General features: G+C 46.7%; 1 protein-coding gene across 5 annotated transcripts in view; it reads left to right on the top strand.

Annotated features, from left to right (window-relative positions):
• Positions 1–18495, top strand: part of si:ch73-138n13.1 (titin homolog) — a 47032-nt gene that overhangs the window by 23841 nt on the left and 4696 nt on the right. For 4 of the 5 annotated variants that reach the window (XM_053624002.1, XM_053624000.1, XM_053624003.1 and 1 more), the window contains exons 7-8: positions 16699–16814; positions 18175–18289. In XM_053624002.1, coding sequence (XP_053479977.1) covers positions 16699–16814; positions 18175–18289 — 231 coding nt within the window. The remainder of the gene's footprint in view (positions 1–16698; positions 16815–18174; positions 18290–18495) is intronic. The other variant, XM_053624004.1, reaches the window with a different exon arrangement.

The raw sequence follows: 18495 nt of genomic DNA, 5'->3' as shown, positions 1-18495 counted from the left end.
GAGCTGCCGGGTCGGAGAGACTCGGGTCCGAGACTGAGCTGCCGGGTCGGAGAGACTCGGGTCTCTCTGAATAAAAGCGTCAGCTGCATGAGCTCAACGTAAACGTAGCACAGATCTCTCTACAGCCTTTAACCTGTTCTACACGGAGCAGAATCATTTCCTCCACCTGAAGACTCTCCTTAGACATCTGCAGTGTTTAGTCTGTTTGGATGAACCCCTGGAGTCCTGGAGTGTTCTCCAGCTCTGTTCGGTTCCTTAGACCGAACACATCCATCACTCTTCTATGTGAACACCGTTTTGGTACTGAGTCGACTCTGAATCGACTCGCCTGACCTGAAGTGAATAAATCATGCCGTGTGTTCCAAAGTACACTGAATGTGACGCACTAAATATTATAAAATCATTTACTCTGGAATTATTGAATCATTTCTCTTCTTCAGCACTGGCTTTGTAGTGTGTGTGTGTGTGTGTGTGTGTGTGTGTGTATTGTAGTGTAGTGTGTGCATACTGTGTGTGTGTATATTGTGTGTGCTTATTGTGTTGTGTGTGTGTGTGTGTGCATACTGTGTGTGTATAGTGTCGTGTGTACTGTGCGTGCATATTGTTTGTATAAAGTGTGTGCTTACTGTATGTGTAGTGTGTGTGTATAGTGTGTGAGAGTGCAGGAGGAATATAAATGAATGCAGTAAGGTGTGTGTGTGTTTAGTGTGTGTATAAAGTGTGTATTGATTGTGTGTGCGTTTTGTGTTGTGTGTGAGTGTATATAGTGTGTAATTGTGTGAGTGTGTAGGTGTGAATTGGTGTGAGAGTGCAGGAGGGATATAAATACAGTAAGGTGGGGGTGTGTGTGTGTGTGTGTGTGTGTGTGTGTGTGTGTGTGTGTGTGTGTGTGTAGTGAGCCTGATGGCTGGCCTGAGGTGTTTGTGGTTTAGTGTGAAGATAAAGATTGAGACAAAACCCAAAAATACAAGAGTTTAGCTGTTTTTCTGCCTTTCCATCTCTGACCTGAGTCACAGTTAGACGTGGACCCAGACGTGGACCTGGACTCAGAGATGGACTTGGAGTTAGAGATAGAGTTAGCCGTGTAGGCGTCCACATGTGTGGTCTGTGTGAGAGGAAGTCTCGTCTTGCTTCTTCCTCTCTCTCTCTCTGTCTCTCTCTGTGTGTAACTGGTACGGGGCGAGTCATGATCAGATCACTCAGCAGTGCTTTTATAAGCAGGAACGCAGCTCGTACAGAGCCGTAACTGACTGAGAGAGCTGCTGATAAACGAGTGGAAAACAGAGAGAGAGATAGAGATGGCCTGCTTTCACTGTCCATCCTGCTGCTGGCCTTTACAGTGGATCTGGGTGAGTGTAAAAACTCTCTCTCTTTCTCTCTCTCTCTCTCTCTCTCTCTCTCTCTCGCTCTCTCTCTCTCTCTTTGTGTCTCTCTCTCACTCTCTCTTTGTCTCTCTCTCTTTGTCTCTCTCTCACTCTCTTCTTGTCTCTCTCTCTCTTTGTCTCTCTCTCTTTCTCTCTCTCTCTCTCTCTCTCTCACTCTCTTCTTGTCTCTCTCTTTCTCACTCTCTCTCTTTCTCACTCTCTCTCTCTCTCTCTCTCTCTCTCTCTCTCTCTCTCTCTAGTTTCTGTGTTTAGCTGTTTGCTAGCACGCTAGTTCATATATAACTTGTGGTTTAGCATGTCTAACCCAATTCTAGAAATGTGTGAAAATTAGCACCCCCCCTCCCTTGGCGTGAAGTGGTACAGCAACAGTTTCGTTTATTCTGCATCGTGCCTCGCGTTCAGCGTTGTGCCCGCAGATTTACGAGCTCAGCTTTGTGTAGACTCGACGTGAACGCGAAATCGAAATGTCGATCAGTTTCTTCTCGCAAAGCCATAGCCGAACTCTCGGAGCCGTTAGCTCCCTAGCGCTTGCTTGGAATTACACGAAATGATCCTCAGCCCGGAGACGTGCCGTAGTCGTACTCGTCACTCGGACAGAAGTTTCTTCGTGGAGGTTTTGATCGATTTCTTGTTTTGTCGAAAGGAGAAGCGACAGGGTGAGGAGTTTAGCTCTGATGGCGTCATCTACAGAAGCCGAGCCGATGATCTAAAACCTCTCGGCTTCCTGTAAGGGGTTTATTAGCGTCGAGGGAACCGCGCACCGGCAGCGTGACTCATTACCAGGATGTGTGATGCGTCTTTCCATCACCGATTCATCATCACGCTTGTGTTTCTGCACTTTCACCTACCAACGTCATCGTCACGTCCATGATCGGAACGTCCCCGTGTTTTAGTCCTCCTACGCCACGGGGACTCGGCGGTCGCTGTGGAAACGATAAGGTACTAGAGCAGGGGTGTCCAATCTTATCCGGAAAGGGAAAGTTCCGGTGTGGTGCAGGTGTTCATTCCAATCAAGCAGGAGCCGCACCTGATTCCACCTGTTCAATCAGCTGATCTCGGCTTTCGGTAGACTCGGGTGTGGATTCTGCACCACACCGGCCCGGGCCCGTTCCGGATAAGACTGACACCCCTGGTCTAGAAGATGGACGTGGACGTTTCGGAAGCCGAGTAATCGTGGCGTCGTGTTCAGTGTGGAGGTGTGAAGTGGGCGATAAAGGAAGCGCGTTTATTTCCTGTGTGGTCTGAGCCGAGCTCATACAGAGGAACCAGTGGAATTCATCTTACCTTTCTCTTCCTGTTGTGACTTCCACTTCCTCACACTGATGTTCAGGACGCTGGCGTTACGGTTAGTCGCCAAACCAAAGCGTAGCTACACCTTCATCTGATGGCGTGATATCAGCGCTGAAACTGACGCGTCCGTCACCGAGCTCCGATCGCACCGAGTAGTGTAACGTGCACAGTAACCGCGAACAGGAAATGAACACGGCCGAGTAGCTCCGTACGGCCCAGTTCCTTTTACTCCATCGGTATAAAGTATAAAGTGAGCACAAAACGCAGTTACGTTTATTTCCCCACCCCCAAGAAAAGACTTTAAAAAGTACAAGGACATTAGCGTCTAGTATTCTAACTGATTTCTCCTCTCACTATTCCGGTTTAAAATCTCTTAATAACCCTGACTCCGTGCGCAGTTCGTGCCGTTGCCGTGTTGGACAGAGGAATACCTCTTTACTGTTTCCTGAGTTTGTTTTTATTTATTTTTTAAACACGGAGTTGAACGTCACGGGCTCAAAGACGGGAATTCAGCAACGACCGCAGACACCGATATAAAAACGAGACGGTCTGACGAAGTCAAATTCCTGCCCAGTATTAATTAAAAAGAAGAACAGGTGAATAACCGCGGTGTCCGGAGGCGAGTCAGTAACGCACCTGCGCTTAAAAATCCAAAATACTGAGGGGGCCAATATTTCAAAGCGTCCGCTCTAACTGTACGGCGCATGTTTAACGTCATGTAGTGTGTATCGCTTACTGTTGCTTTGAGTGGAAGGTTATAAATTTTATATATTTATTTTATATGCGTTGAAAATGAGCCAATGCTGAAGCAGTGTATTTATTTATTTATTTAGTTATTTATTTATTAATTATTTAAATTTTATATGGTGTGTGAGTGTGAGAGAGAGAGAGAGAGAAATGTGTGTTCCAGCAGGGGGCGCTGTCTTTTATTAGTAGTTTTATTTGCTATATGAAAGCAGAGTTGATTTGTTTCTTTAGATCAGGGGTGTGTGGAGGATTGTCGGAGATGTGGTTGTAGAGTAGGATCTGTAGGTAAACAGACTGATTGTGTCCTGTTTTTATGATTTTAAACCTGAAATATTTCTTTGAATCACGACGACTTCGCCGATGAAGCTCTGTAGTAGTGAGAACTGAGGAGAGAAGGACTCGCCTGATATTTGGTGTCGTTTTTGTTTTGTGCGTTTGAGCGACTGACTGAAGAAACCCGAGCCGTGAGACTGCAGTATTCGTCACTATTTGCATGACAGGCAGCCATTTGCTAAACAAACTGCTGTACACACACACACACACACACACACACACACACACACACACACACACACTCTGACTGCTTCACTGCACCTGCCTCCTCTGCCTGCTTTGTTTCTGCCTTTCCTGACCTCATTCAGGGAGCCATTACTTTTGCTCATTCTAGGTAAAGGTGGCGTGACCTCTGCATATCAGTTACAGTGAAGGAGGTGTGGCCTCTGCATATCAAATTGAAAGCGGTGTGGCCTTTGTGTATGTCACCGTGAAGGAGACTGTTACTGTATGTAACAGTTCCAGTGAAGGAGGCGTGGCCTCAGTGTGAAGGAGGTGTGGCCTTGGTATATTGCATTGCATTAAAGCAGCTCTAAATGTTGTTATATCAAATTGTTGCCTTTAAATTAGGTTGTTTTTTTTTTTTATCGCTGTGATTTTGTTTGAAATAATTGGTTCTTGCGTATGTTATTAGTGTTTTTTTTCAGTGTTGATATAAATTTAGAAGAACAGCTGATGCACGTCATTAAAAAAAAGCTAAAATAAATTAATCATCATTAAGCTGGAAGAGAGCTGGGTAGAGCACTAGGGAGCGACACTGCAGCCTATATATCACCTTCCTCTCTCCCTCTCTCTCTCTCTCTCTCTCTCTCTCTCTCCCTCCTCCCCCTTCGTCTCTCCTCCCTCAGTCTGATCTCTCCTTGAGCGTGAGTTGTGTGCTGCTGGGTTGCGGAGTCAGGAGCACTGACGCATTTCTCTGCTACCTGCCAGCACCTGCAGCGACACACGTGAGAACGAGAGAGAGAGAGAGAGAACGAGAGAGAACGAGAGAGAGAGAGAGAGAGAGAGAGAGAGGAAAGAAAAGAAGATTCACTGGGAAGGGCGAGTCCTCGTTTTCTGGAAATGTCCCTTTTTCTATTTGAGGATTTAATTCAGAGAGCTTCGGGATCAGTCATGACTGAGTGGACGAGCCGTGAGGACTAACGTGTGTGTGTGTGTGTGTGTGTGTGTGTGTGTGTGTGTGTTGCTGTGGAGTCTCTGCAGAAGTTTATCCTGGAACAGCACTTTGGTGTGTGTGGAGCTGCAGAGTAGAATTAGCAAAGGATTGAAAGCGAGAGTGTGTGTGTGTGTGTGTGTGTGTGTGTGTGTGTGTGTGTGTGTGATAGACTCGTGACAGTTTACCTGACGGCTCGAGCTCTTAAACAAACAGCGTGCAGGTGTGGTGCTCGGACGTTTAACCCTTTCCAGAGAGACGTAACAGAAACCAGCACGTTGTGAATTTTGTTGTTGATGAAACGGTTCATTAGCGTGTGTTCATTTGGGGAAAGATTAATAAAATTGTACGTATCTGTAACTTTAGCCCTAAAGTAGTACGAAGCTTGGAATTTGTGTGTGTGTGTGTGTGTGTGTGTGTGTGTGTGTGTGTGGGGGAAAAACATATCCATAGTGGACATAAGCCCTCGTTTTTGTTTAGTTCTGTATTTTTGCACGGATACGGCGGTGAGCACCGTCCGAGCTGCAGTTTGGGATTCCTGCGTCTCTTTTGGGATTTTCCCCCCGTCACTGACACATTGGCGCTGATCTAAACCCTCACTTTTCGAGCCACGCTGTGAGTTCACGAGCACGAGTGCAGAGGTTTTCAGTTCGTGGTTTCAGACCCGGGCTTTATTTAGACGAATATCATTACAGAGCGACTGTCAGAGCTGCAGAGTGCAGCGGAAAAAAAAGAGGAAGGACGCTGCGCTCGTGCTGGAAAAGAGCGAAAGACGGCGAAGAGGAAAACGCCGAGGAACTCGACCGCACTCCGATCGCGAACGGAGCTGAGAACCGGTTCTGCGATACGGTCACACTTGATGGACTTTCCACTCGGGGGCGCGTTCCCGAAGAAAACGTGTCCGTCTTCCTGACGTTCCTGTTTTCAGAAGGAGCCTCGCACGTGTCGTTGATTCTCAGAAACATGAAAAGACAGAACTGACGCTTCAGTGTCGTAGAGCTGCGGATAATCAGAGGTTGTGAAGATATCGCTCCGAGAACATTCACCCAAAAAGCCTGGAGACTTCCGACCTGAAGCTGTAAAGGACTCTCAGGACGTCGGGGATGGATTACCTCGGAGATAAGCTGACGGTGGCGCACGCGCAGGTGACGGACTGGGTCGGCAGTGTGCGCCGCTCCCTCCAGGGGGCGCTGACATTCGTCTCGACCAGCATGGACAGATCGGGAGGAGGAGAGGAAGGAGGCGGGTTCAAAAGGACCGCCTCGTTACGCAGCCTGGCCAACCGCAGCCGGGAATCCTTCCACAGGTTCAGCGTGCGCACCCGCGAGAATCTGCGCAGACGCGTAACGCCAACGTCCCCGCCGAGAACGCCCACTTCCGTAAGAACCGAGCACGAGCGTGCAGTCCGTTTCACGCACAATACAGTTAGGATAATATCGCTGAAATATACATGATTAACACACACGCAGAGTACAATCACACAGCTAATCATTAACCAACACGCTCGTCCAATCACAGCCTGTTAGAAGATATCTAGTGTGAGCTAGCTAATCTAATCTAGCTAGCGTGAAAGATCAAAAACTCCAGCTCTTAAAGTGTTCTGTGACCTGCTTTACCTAACAAGTTTCTGTTAAGAGACTCTACGATGGCCGATATTGGGCGTGTCTTTATCTTTTGTTTACTGCCGGTTGCCATGGTGAAGCGAGGCCTCTGAGGAGAAAAGCCACACGGACGACAGCGCTAGTCACCGAACGCATTTATATTTATATTTAAAACCACCGAAGCGAACTCTTGGGGCTCGTGCAGCACTGGAACGAGAAAAACCCCACGTCCGCCGTTCTTACCGCTAAACGTTTAATCGCTTCACGTCTCGTTCACGTTACGTTTAAACTCTGCTCAGGTTTGTTACATCACTTGTACCGCCCACTTTGTGTCACTGCCGGTTGCTCCGCCCCCTGTTACTGGAAAGCAGCAGCAGCTCTCTGAAAGTTTTAACTTGAACCCTCGTAAACGTTCAGCTGCTTACACGCCCATCTCACGTGACATTACCTACTAATCAACGGTTGGGACACGCCCACTTTCGTTCTGCGGCGATGCCGTGCAAGGTGTCTCTGCTCAGCCTCTTAGTTAGTGCTTTAAGGAACCAAAGTAAGGTTCTTAAAAGGGACGCCAGGAGAACACTCTTAAATTAAAAACAATGGTTCTTTACAGCGCCATGGGTTCTGCAAAGAACCTTCTTCCTGTCAAGAACTGTTTTTCATTGTACAGGGTTCTTGAGTTGAGCTGGACGGCTCTCTGGAGATTACAGGAGTTCTTTATGTTTCGTTAAAGGTTCTTCAGAGCAGTGTACTGGTTCTTCAGGATATCATCCCTTAACAGGTTAAAGTGAACGCTACTGTATACGGTTCTTTGTGGGACTGGATTTGGGAGAAGGTTCTCCCGGGAGCGCTTGCTAAAGCAATAACTGAGGTGGTTTTTTGTCTTTTTGGGTTTTTTTTTTTTTAGAGAACTTATGATAACATGGTTCTTTGTGGCACTGCTGTGAAGAACCATTTGTGAAACAGGAGAAACAGTTCTCTAAAGAACGTGAGAGTAAAGGGTTCTCCTGTGGCTGAAAAACCCTTTTTTGGTTCTAACTGGAACCTTTTATTTTTTAAGGTTGAACAGTTTTTAACAGTCCAACAAAGAACCTTATACAGTAGAGTTCACTTGAACCTGTTAAGGGTTAAAGAGACCTTGAAGAACCGATGCGCTGCTCTGAAGAACCTTTAATGAAACAAAGAACGTCTTTAATACCAAAAGAGTCGTACCGCTCTAGTCAGGAACTCCGCACAATGAACAGCGGTTCATGACAAGATGGTTCTTTACAGAACCTGTGATGCTATAGAGAACCGTTTGAAGAACCTTTTGAAGAACCTTTATTTTGAGAAGCCGAACACGCACGCGATGTGTATGAAACTGCTGCTCCTGCTGCACCACAGGGACGTGTAACGCCCTCGGAGGACCGCGCTATCTGCCTTCTTCCGCATACACGAGCCTACGTTCTAGATCTTCACCTGCAGACTGAAGTTCCTTTCTTTTCCCGAGTGCAGTGCGTGTGAACCGTCTCTTCCGTCACCGGCGTGTTGGAACAGAGCGCGTCGTTTGTCTCGACACATCTCAGCCTGTTTTACCTGAACACCCACCCTTCTTTTCTTCTCTCTCTTCACACGTATTTCCAGCAGACGAGCGAATACCTCTGCGTGGAATAAACAGCCGTGTTTGGTTTGGTGTGACCGTGCAGGAGTTGCGGTAACCTTTAGGACGAGTTGTGATAGAACGTTTGGTCGAGATGATGTGGGGTAACGCCCAGTAATGTAAACTCGCCTCGTTACACTACAGCCGAACACGGCGTTATCCTGGCCTGCAGTTGGCATATTAAAGCATTAAAGGTGCGGTATGTAATATTATAACATGCTCCTTGAACATTACTGATAAATCTCTTCTTCACCTCAGGCTAATATCCGCAGGTTTGCACTGCATGTTCGCGTATCTAGTATATTTTTCTGGCCCAGAAATAGGCTTCACCTACATTTAGAACAGAAATAGGCTCCACCCACATTTCTCCCCTCAAACAGAATCAGAAGGCGCGCGTGGTCGTGGGCAGTCGGTGTTTTCGCTGGAACTGCGATGCGTCTTATGTAGCTGAGGGATGGAAATATTACAAACGGACGCTTTAAAATGTGCCAATATTAGGTAAACGTGTACAAGTCCGTTCATTCGTATTACTATATCCCTGTGTGTGTGTGTGTGTGTGTGTGTGTGTGTGTGTGTTCGGTGAGAAAGCTGTAGCTGTAAACAGATCCAGGAAGTGCTCTAATATAATGACTTAACTGAGTTACCCTGAGCACATGAACTGATTTATTTGGAGAGACAATGTGACCCACCAGGACCACACACACATATACACACACACACACACACACACACACACGAGGACATGCAGTAACAGGTTGGGTGTGTCTTTAAGCTTTAAGACCTACACAAAAGTATTCAAGCTTGGTGTTATTGGACACACACGCGCGCACACACACACGCGCACACACGGAGTCGTATCAGCGTGACTTGCAGCCTTTCACAGCCAAACTGCGTGTCGACTTTTCCTCAGCTCCCGTCTTCCATCCGTTTATTGTTCCCTCGCTTCCTTTAGCACACCCTTCCTGTTAGAGAGAGAGAGAGGGCAGGAAATAAGAATGGATAGTTTACTTTCCATCTCTCTTTCTCTCTCACTCTCTCTCTCTCTCTCTCTCCCCGTCTCTGTCTTTGAGACTGATTTCTCTCTCTCTCTCTCTGTCTTTGAGACTGATTTCTCTCTCTCTCTCTCTCTGTCTTTGAGACTGATTTCTCTCTCTCTCTCTCTCTCTCTCTCTCTCTCTCTCTCTCTCTCTCCCCGTCTCTGTCTTTGAGACTGATTTCTCTCTCTCTCTCTCTGTCTTTGAGACTGATTTCTCTCTCTCTCTCTCTCTCTGTCTTTGAGACTGATTTCTCTCTCTCTCTCTCTCTGTCTTTGAGACTGATTTCTCTCTCTCTCTCTCTCTCTCTCTCCCCGTCTCTGTCTTTGAGACTGATTTCTCTCTCTCTCTCTCTCTGTCTTTGAGACTGATTTCTCTCTCTCTCTCTCTCTCTCTCTCCCCGTCTCTGTCTTTGAGACTGATTTCTCTCTCTCTCTCTCTCTGTCTTTGAGACTGATTTCTCTCTCTCTCTCTCTCTCTCTCTCCCCGTCTCTGTCTTTGAGACTGATTTCTCTCTCTCTCTCTCTCTCTCTGTGACTGATTTCTCTCTCTCTCTCTCTCTCTCTCTCCCCCCCCCCCCCGTCTCTGTCTTTGAGACTGATTTCTCTCTCCTTCTGTCTCTCGTTCTTTTGTTCAGATTGATTGATGTGGGTCGGCTGTGGCTCGGGTTCGATTCCCGGCCCACGTGCGTCCACATGCAGAAGGGATCTTGGGCAAGACACTGAACCCCAAGTTGCTCCCGATGGCAGGCTAGCGCCGTGTGTGTGTGAGTGAGTGAGTGAGTGTGTGTGTGTGTGTGTGTGTGAGAGGGAATGGGTGAATGAGAAATGGTGTAAAAGAACCACGAAGTAGAACCGCTAAGGCTAGAAGGCGCTATATAAGTGCAGACCATTTATATCTCTGTCTCTCTGTCTCTCTCTCTGTCTCTGTCTCTCTCTGTCTCTCCCTCTCTCTCAGATAGATTTGTGCGTTTTGGCTGATCTTTATCACCACACAGTATATTATTAAAGTCGATTAGTTTCAGATGTGAGGAATCAGAAGCGAGCAGCGCTAGAAAAGAGGGCAGGAGTGGAAAAGTGCAACACTTCTATAACACAAACACTGCAGGGTGTGTTCGAGCATGTTGATCAGAATTAGAAGAGGTGTGTGTGTGTGTGTGTGTGTGTACGTACACTTGACTGATTATTTCCAGATCATTCTGGTTAGTTTAGCGTAGCAGAAGTGGTGGCTTTACGAAACTTCACTGTTCTATAAACGAACTGCAATTAACCAGAGAGAGAGAGAGTGAGAGAGAGTGAGAGAGAGTGAGAGAGAGTGAGAGAGAGAGTGAGAGAGAGATTAAGAGAGAGAGAGTGGGAGAGAGAGAGTTTTGAATGTTTGTCATGATATAAAGTGTCACATTGGTGCAGAGACCAGCACTGATTCTCATCCTGATGAGCGGTGAAGCGTGGAGGTGGTGGAGGAGGTGGTGCAGGTGAAGCGTGGTGATGGTGGAGATGGAGGTGATGGTGATGATGATGGAGGTGGAGATGGAGGTGGTGGAGGTGAAGCGTGGTGATGATGGAGGTGAAGCGTGGTGATGATGGAGGTGGAGATGGAGGTGGTGGAGGTGAAGCGTGGTGATGATGGAGGTGGTGGAGGTGAAGCGTGGTGATGGTGGAGGTGGTGGAGGTGAAGTGTGGTGATGGTGGAGATGGAGGTGGTGGAGGTGAAGCGTGGTGATGGTGGTAGCATCACGTCGAGATTTACCCTCGGCCTCTTGTTTGTTTTTTACCTACTGCCTCACCGTCACTTCCTGTATATCGCTTTGCCTCCTTACTCAGTTACTTGCTTACCTGCATACAGATGTGCTTACGTACACAAAGTATTGTGGTGCAGGAACAAGTGGCTAACACCAACACCACCACCTCTGTAAACGTTCCACCCACCGAATAACACGTGCTCACTGGTGCTCCCGGAGTACGACCCCAAGTCCAAAAAAGTTGGGACGTAAATAATAACAGGACGCGATGATTTGCAAATCTCGTAAACCCGTACGTTATTCACAATAGAACCTAGAAAACATATCAGATGTTTAAACCGAGGAAACGGAGCGTTTTAAGGAAAAAATAAGGGAGTTCTGAATTCGATGGCCGCAACACGTCTCAAAACAGTTGGGACGGGGGAACAAAAGGCTGGAGAAGTAAGTGTTAGTATAAAGAAACAGCTGGAGGTTGATTGGGAACGGGTCAGGAAGGTGACTGGGTATAAAAAGAGGATCTTAGAGAGGCGGAGTCTTTCAGAAGTAAAGATGGGCAGAAGTTCACCAATCTGCGAAAAAACTGCGTCTACAATCTGTGGAACAACTTCAGAACAATGTTCCTCAATGTAAAATGGCTAGGACTGTGACTATCTCATCATCTACAGAACAGATCAGCATCGAAAGATTCCGAGAGTCTGGAGAAATCATTGCGTTCTCTTTTTATTTACGTTTTACACAGCGTCCCAACTTTTTTGGGAGTCGGGGTTGTCGATGGCGAGCTAATGCATTGTTGGAAATGTCGTCTTTTTTTTTTTTTTTCTTGCGTCAGGGCAACACGCCGTCTCCGTCTCAGCGCTTGACGGAATAAACTCTGTTGACGTTTTCACGCTCGGCGCTGTTGTGTTGAATTCGGTCTCCACCCAAACACTGATACGAGCCTGCAGGGCCTCGCAGCTCCGATTCTTCAGGAATGCCACTCCCTGTGTGTGTGTGTGTGTGTGTGTGTGTGTGAGAGAGAGAGAGAGACAGGTATGCAGTCAGTGCAGCTCACACAAGCCCTGTAGTGTGGAAACAAGGTGTGTGAAGGCGTGTGTTCCTAGGAAGCCTGTCACCATGAGCTTGGCCACACTCCTAAAACAATAGCCCAGTGTTGAAGAGCGTGTTCGCGCTCGACAGGCGAAGCACACGTTGTTTTTTTTCTTTAACATTTCTCCAGGATGCATCTTTAACACACCTTTTTAATTCTGCTAAAATAATCAATAAACACACTCGCGTCGCAAAAAAACCGCAACGCGTGAACAACTCCGTCCTGAAGAGGCCAAACTTCCCCCGTATCGATCCGCTCATACGGAGAGTCTGCCGTACAAGTCCCTGCGAATGAGCTGTTACTATAGAAACCATGAGGTGTTAGAGTAATTACAGTAATATGATGTAGATTATATTCCGATTTCTGGATTCTGATTGGTCAGAATCCTTTATTCCACAGTGCTGTGGTATGAGACGGAGGAAGAGCTGCTTTGTTTGCACGCTAATGGGTTCAGTAGTAGTGTCTGAGGGAAATGTTGGCACTTCTGGCGGTTTTGTCTCGTTTGTACGATCACTGGCTACGCGCTAGACAGCTGGATTGCTTTTGTTGTTCGCTAGCGAGTGTATTGTGCATGAAAACGTGTTTGAATGCAGTGTTTATTTGAATAGCGCTAACGTGTGTGTGGTAAGAGCTAGTAGCAAATGCAAATTTCATGGCCTGAGAACCTCTCTCTCTGTGTGTGTGTGTGTGTGTGTGTGTGTGTGTGTGTGTGTGTGTGTTAAGCATTTTCACATATGTAGGGCGAGCATGTGCGTGTGTGTCCGTTTGTTTGTCTTTCCTGAGAGGAAGAGAAAAAGGCCGCAAAAAAATAGCGAAACCAGCTGACACACATGCTGAGTGGCATCCTGTATAGGTGGTTAAACACACACACACACACACACACACACACACGGCTTGTTCTTCATATAAATGTACCTTTTGTTTTAGGGCACAACCTCATACGCTCTTCACACACATTATTTTTTACTCATAGCTTTGTGTGTGTGTGTGTGTGTGTGTGTGTGTGTGTGTGTTGGAACACTGTACCGTCTGTAGCTCATTAAAACACACACGGCTGAATGCACACGGCTATCACACACACACTCAGGCACTTGTATTTCTATGAACTCATCTCACTGCTACTCTTGGATACACACGCACGCACACACACACGCACGCACACACACACGCACGCACGCACACTCTAGACCGAGTCCGTCATTAACATGTCTTTGTTGTTGTTTAGCAGGAATGCTGGGAAACATTTTATCACGGTGTTATTCTGCCTGAGGCGCTGTGTAGGTTACCCACAATGCACTGCAAGCTCAAGCTGTTTCTTACAATTATTCTACACACTTTCCCCCTATATCTCCTGTTTAGTGTTTCTCTTCACTCTCTACACATGCTGTTTGTTTCAGCACAGCACCGGCTATAGACCAGATGATCTTTATCAGTTCTAGAAATCCCGAAACCTCCAACGGTGAAATACGTCCGAGTTCAAGAAGTGTCTTTAGAAGTGTTTTTAAATAAATAAATCAACTCCAGACTATAAACTCCAGTATAAAACATCACACTGTAACTGTTTCTATAAAAACATACAGCATGCCCTATATATTTAAATCTATAAAATCATTCGTCATCTACTCGATCAAGTTTGAACAGAAACTCTGACAGTAACGCGCTACCTGCAGGAACGGGTTCGAGTCCGGAGTTTGGGTCGTGAGCTGTGAGCTGTGTAGGTTCAAATCTTCTGACTCTTACATCATTTTCTAAACTTTCAGAAGTTTGAGTCTGGGCGCCTTGAGTCTGGGTGCCTTGAGTCTGGGCGCCTTGAGTCTGGGCGGTTTGAGTCGAGGGGCTTGAGTCAAGGGGTCTGAGTCTGGGCGGTTTGAGTCGAGGGGCTTGAGTCGAGGGGTCTGAGTCATGAGGCTTGAGTCGAGGGGTCTGAGTCTGGGCGGTTTGAGTCGAGGGGCTTGAGTTGAGGGGTCTGAGTCGTGGGGCTTGAATTGAGGGCTCTGAGTCTGGGCGGTTTGAGTCGAGGGGCTTGAGTCTGGGCGGTTTGAGTCGTGGGGTCTGAGTCAGAACTTTGAATCGTGTCATAAATCTGAATCGTAGTAAAATGAGCTTTGAGTGAGAAATAATTGATATAAAATGAAAACATGGTAAAAGTCTACGAGCAGCGAGATAACGCTGAACATTAGCTACGTTACCTGTGACACGAAGCTGCGTCTGATGTGTTCAGTGACTCGGTTCTCTGAAACACTCCGAATCACTAACTAACCAATTAATAAGCAGGTTTGTAGATCGCTGTAAATGATTCGTTCGAAGTTTTCATTATAATGAAGTCTAACACAAGCGTGTGATGCATTCTGGGTACACTTCCTGTTTCCCCACTGCTTTAGAACTCAGCGACATGGCAGCTGGTCAGTGTTCCCTGTTCCTTGTGTTCAGTACACTGATACCTGTGTTGGTTTACCGTTAGAGACGTCTTCCTCTTTTTATCCTCTCTTCCTCTGTCCTGTGGTCAATAAACAGCAGACGCATTTCAGCTCACTTCATCTCACACCTGTATGTTCTGTTGATATCTTCAGTGTTCAGATGCTTGAGTACTTAAACATTAACACCTGGCCCCGCCCCCTCAGCTCTCTAATACATCAAATGCTTGAGTAATTAAATATTACCACCGGGCCCCGCCCCCTCAGCTCTCTAATACATCAGATGCTTGGGTACTTAAATATTACCACCGGGCCCCGCCCCCTCAGCTCTCTAATACATCAGATGCTTGGGTACTTAAACATTACCACCTGGCCCCGCCCCCTCAGCGCTCTAATACATCAGATGCTTGAGTACTTAAACATTAACACCTGGCCCCGCCCCCTCAGCTCTCTAATACATCAGATGCTTGGGTACTTAAATATTACCACCGGGCCCCGCCCCCTCAGCTCTCTAATACATCAGATGCTTGGGTACTTAAATATTACCACCTGGCCCCACCCCCTCAGCTCTCTAATACATCAGATGCTTGGGTACTTAAATATTACCACCGGGCCCCGCCCCCTCAGCTCTCTAATACATCAGATGCTTGGGTACTTAAATATTACCACCGGGCCCCGCCCCCTCAGCTCTCTAATACATCAGATGCTTGAGTACTTAAACATTAACACCTGGCCCCGCCCCCTCAGCTCTCTAATACATCAGATGCTTGGGTACTTAAATATTACCACTGGGCCCCGCCCCCTCAGCTCTCTAATACATCAGATGCTTGGGTACTTAAATATTACCACCGGGCCCCGCCCCCTCAGCTCTCTAATACATCAGATGCTTGGGTACTTAAATATTACCACCTGGCCCCGCCCCCTCAGCTCTCTAATACATCAGATGCTTGGGTACTTAAATATTACCACCTGGCCCCGCCCCCTCAGCTCTCTAATACATCAGATGCTTGGGTACTTAAATATTAACACCTGGCCCCGCCCCCTCAGCTCTCTAATACATCAGATGCTTGGGTACTTAAATATTGCTACATGTTGTTATTATTATATATAAGGGGGGAGGGGCAAGTTAGGGGTTAAAGTGCACATGGAAGAGGCGGTCTTTAGCCGTTTTTTGAAGATGGTGACGGATTCTGCGGTTCGGATTGAGGTCAGAAGTTCATTCCACCACTGAGGGTCAGGTTGAAGGTTCTGGACAGGGACCTCGTGCCTCGCCGAGTGGGCTGTATACCAGGCGTCGGTCGTTAACTGATCGCAGGTTCCGTGCGGAAACACGCACGCATCACTATTTTTATTCTCCTTTCTCATTTATAACTTGTCGAAATGTAAGAGTTTGGGAGTTTGTGGTGGTGTAAAGTTTACAAGTTTGGGAGTTTGAGGGTTTCTGAGGTTTACAGGGTTTGGGAGATTTTTGGCTTTAAAAAAAAAAAAGAAGCAATTTCCGGGTTTCGGGAGTTCACAGGTTTGGTAGTTTACAAGTTTGAAAGATTTACAAGTTAAAGTGTTTATATGTTGTTGTTGTTGTTGTTTTTGTACTTTGGGGTTTACATTATAGGGGTTTGGAACTCTACAGAGTTTGGTAGTTTACTAGCTTGGAGGTTTGTGGTGTTTGGTAGTTTACAGGTTTGTGGGTTTATGGAGTTTGTGATTTTGTGGGATTTCGGAGTTTGTGATGTTTGGTAGTTTACAGGTTTGGGGTTTTATGGGTTTGAGAGTTTACTCTTTGTTTTTTTAGGGTTTACAGGGTTTGGGAGTTTACAGAGTTTGGGAGTTTATGAGGTTTGTGGGTTTATGGAGTTTGAGAGTTTACTGTTTGTTTTTTTAGGGTTTACAGAGTTTGGGAGTTTGAGGTTTATGGCATTTGGGAGTTTACAGTTCTTGGAGTTTAGGGTTTAGGAGGGAATGGCGTTGGGGGTTCATGAGGTTAAGGTGTTCACAGGGTTTAGGGGATTATGATGATGACTTGAGGGGGTTTTTTTCATTACGTGATTAGTTTTGTGAATGAGTTGTACCGAACAGTGTAAATGCTACACACACTGGCAGGTAAACGAAGTGTATTCGTTCCACTGTGTATCTGGTTTTGCCCAGTGGCTGTTTATTTTCATTTCAGTGCTTCGCTGCTAATCAGTGTGCGTCTGTATGTCTGTAAGCGTGTATGTGTAGCGCTGGAACAGGACCGCGTCCCTCAGAGTCAGTAACGTGTCTTCGTGTCTTTCCCAGGAGCAGCTGAAGCAGAGTCTGAGCGGACAGGACGAGGGTAAGGACACGGACAACCTGGTGCAGGAGACGGACAGTCAGTACGGGACATGGGACACGGGACTGCACACGGATGACAGGTACACGCGTGCACACACACACACACACACACACACTAACACACACACTATCATCAGAAATATTTACATCCTTGCTGTTTAAGAATTCATCTAACACACTTCCTTAAACTTGGTGAAAACATTTATGCAAACGCTATGCAAATGTTTGTCACCTTGGACTCGTAACTCAGAAGATGAAGGTGCTTTTTCTTTCTTTGAGGACACACACACACGCGCACACACACACACACACACACACACACACACACACACACACTCGTACGTGTGGCAAGATTTGCTGAATCACCGTTCCTAAAACATCACGCTAGCAATTTAACACCACGATCAATAGCCACTTTGCAGCGAGCGAGCGAGCGAGCGAGGCGTGCGTCTCCTGATGATGACCTCACAGCCAGAGACAGAGATCTGACCTCTGAAACTGGGAGAGATGATCAGATTATTGCCTTCAAATGTAGATTAATGTCAGTGTGAGAGCGAGAGACGTGAATAAAGGAGGGTCCAGTGGGCTGGTAAGTGACTGTTTAACGTCCCCTAACGATCCTGGGCTTTATTTCTTAGTGCACTTGTTGGTACTCGCCCTAAATTCAAGCCCTGAACAGGGGACAGTGTGAGGAGGAGAAGGAGTCGACATCTTAGCATTTTCCTTCGCACATTTTATACACAGAGATCTTTAAAAGTGCTCCACAGAGTTTTATATCAATCAATACACCGATGCTAATACATATTTGCGACAGATTATATATCAGGTGTCCAGTTTGCATATCCGTAGTAAAGTGTGTGTCTATGATGTGTGTATGTTTAAAGCTGAACTGGTCTCCTGCTGCCCTCTAGTGTTCACTCGTGGGTATTACAGTTACAGATTTCTGAGGAAGCGCTCGATAATATCACTGATGATAAATAATGGTTTTAGGGGATGGGTTTACAGAAAGTGGTCTTGCCACGTGGTCCTGGGAGTTTGCTTTCGTATTGAAAGGAGGTTAACGCGATTGATGACGCTTCAGGCAGCGAGTCAGATCCTACAGGCGTGTGTGGGGCGGGGCTACGTTTCTGAAGACTGAATTGATTTACATTGATGGCGCTTTAAAAAAAAAAGAATTATTTAGAAAGTTTATGCAAATGATTCATCTCTATTAAATTCCTCAGAGCAGTCGTTTTTATCCAGGTTGCTGGATTTCCCCCCAGTTCTCTTTAAAACCCGATGAACATTTAAAATATGTGTTTTAACCAAGAGTGATGTGTTGATTATTATAAATTATACAATAACCAAAATACTGAGTACTTTACGGGGGAGGACACAGTCTCCCTTTTCTCTTCTCTTCTCTTCTCTTCTCTTCTCTTATGCTCTCGTCTCGTCCCCCAGTCTGACCCCATCATCGGATAGCAACCTCGTTCCGTCTCCACGGAAACCCTCTTTGCCTCACACCCCGAATCAGCTGAGCCCGGAGGAGCTGACGGAGCCTATCAACTTTCCACAGGTGCAGCAGCACACCTCAAACACACACACGCACACACGCACGCACGCACGCACACACACACACACACACCGCTCACACACACACACACTCATGGGTACTCCTCTTTCCATACAACGCCTCTTCAACTCTCTAATGCGTCCACCTAGCCCCACCCCGTCAGCGCTCTAATCCATCCACCTGGCCCCGCCTCTTCAACTCTGTCCCTC

This window comes from Ictalurus furcatus, chromosome 5 (assembly GCF_023375685.1).
Source record: "Ictalurus furcatus strain D&B chromosome 5, Billie_1.0, whole genome shotgun sequence".
NCBI lineage: Eukaryota > Metazoa > Chordata > Actinopteri > Siluriformes > Ictaluridae > Ictalurus > Ictalurus furcatus.
Note: the sequence above shows the minus strand (reverse complement) of the source record. Positions and strands in the feature narration are given on the sequence as shown.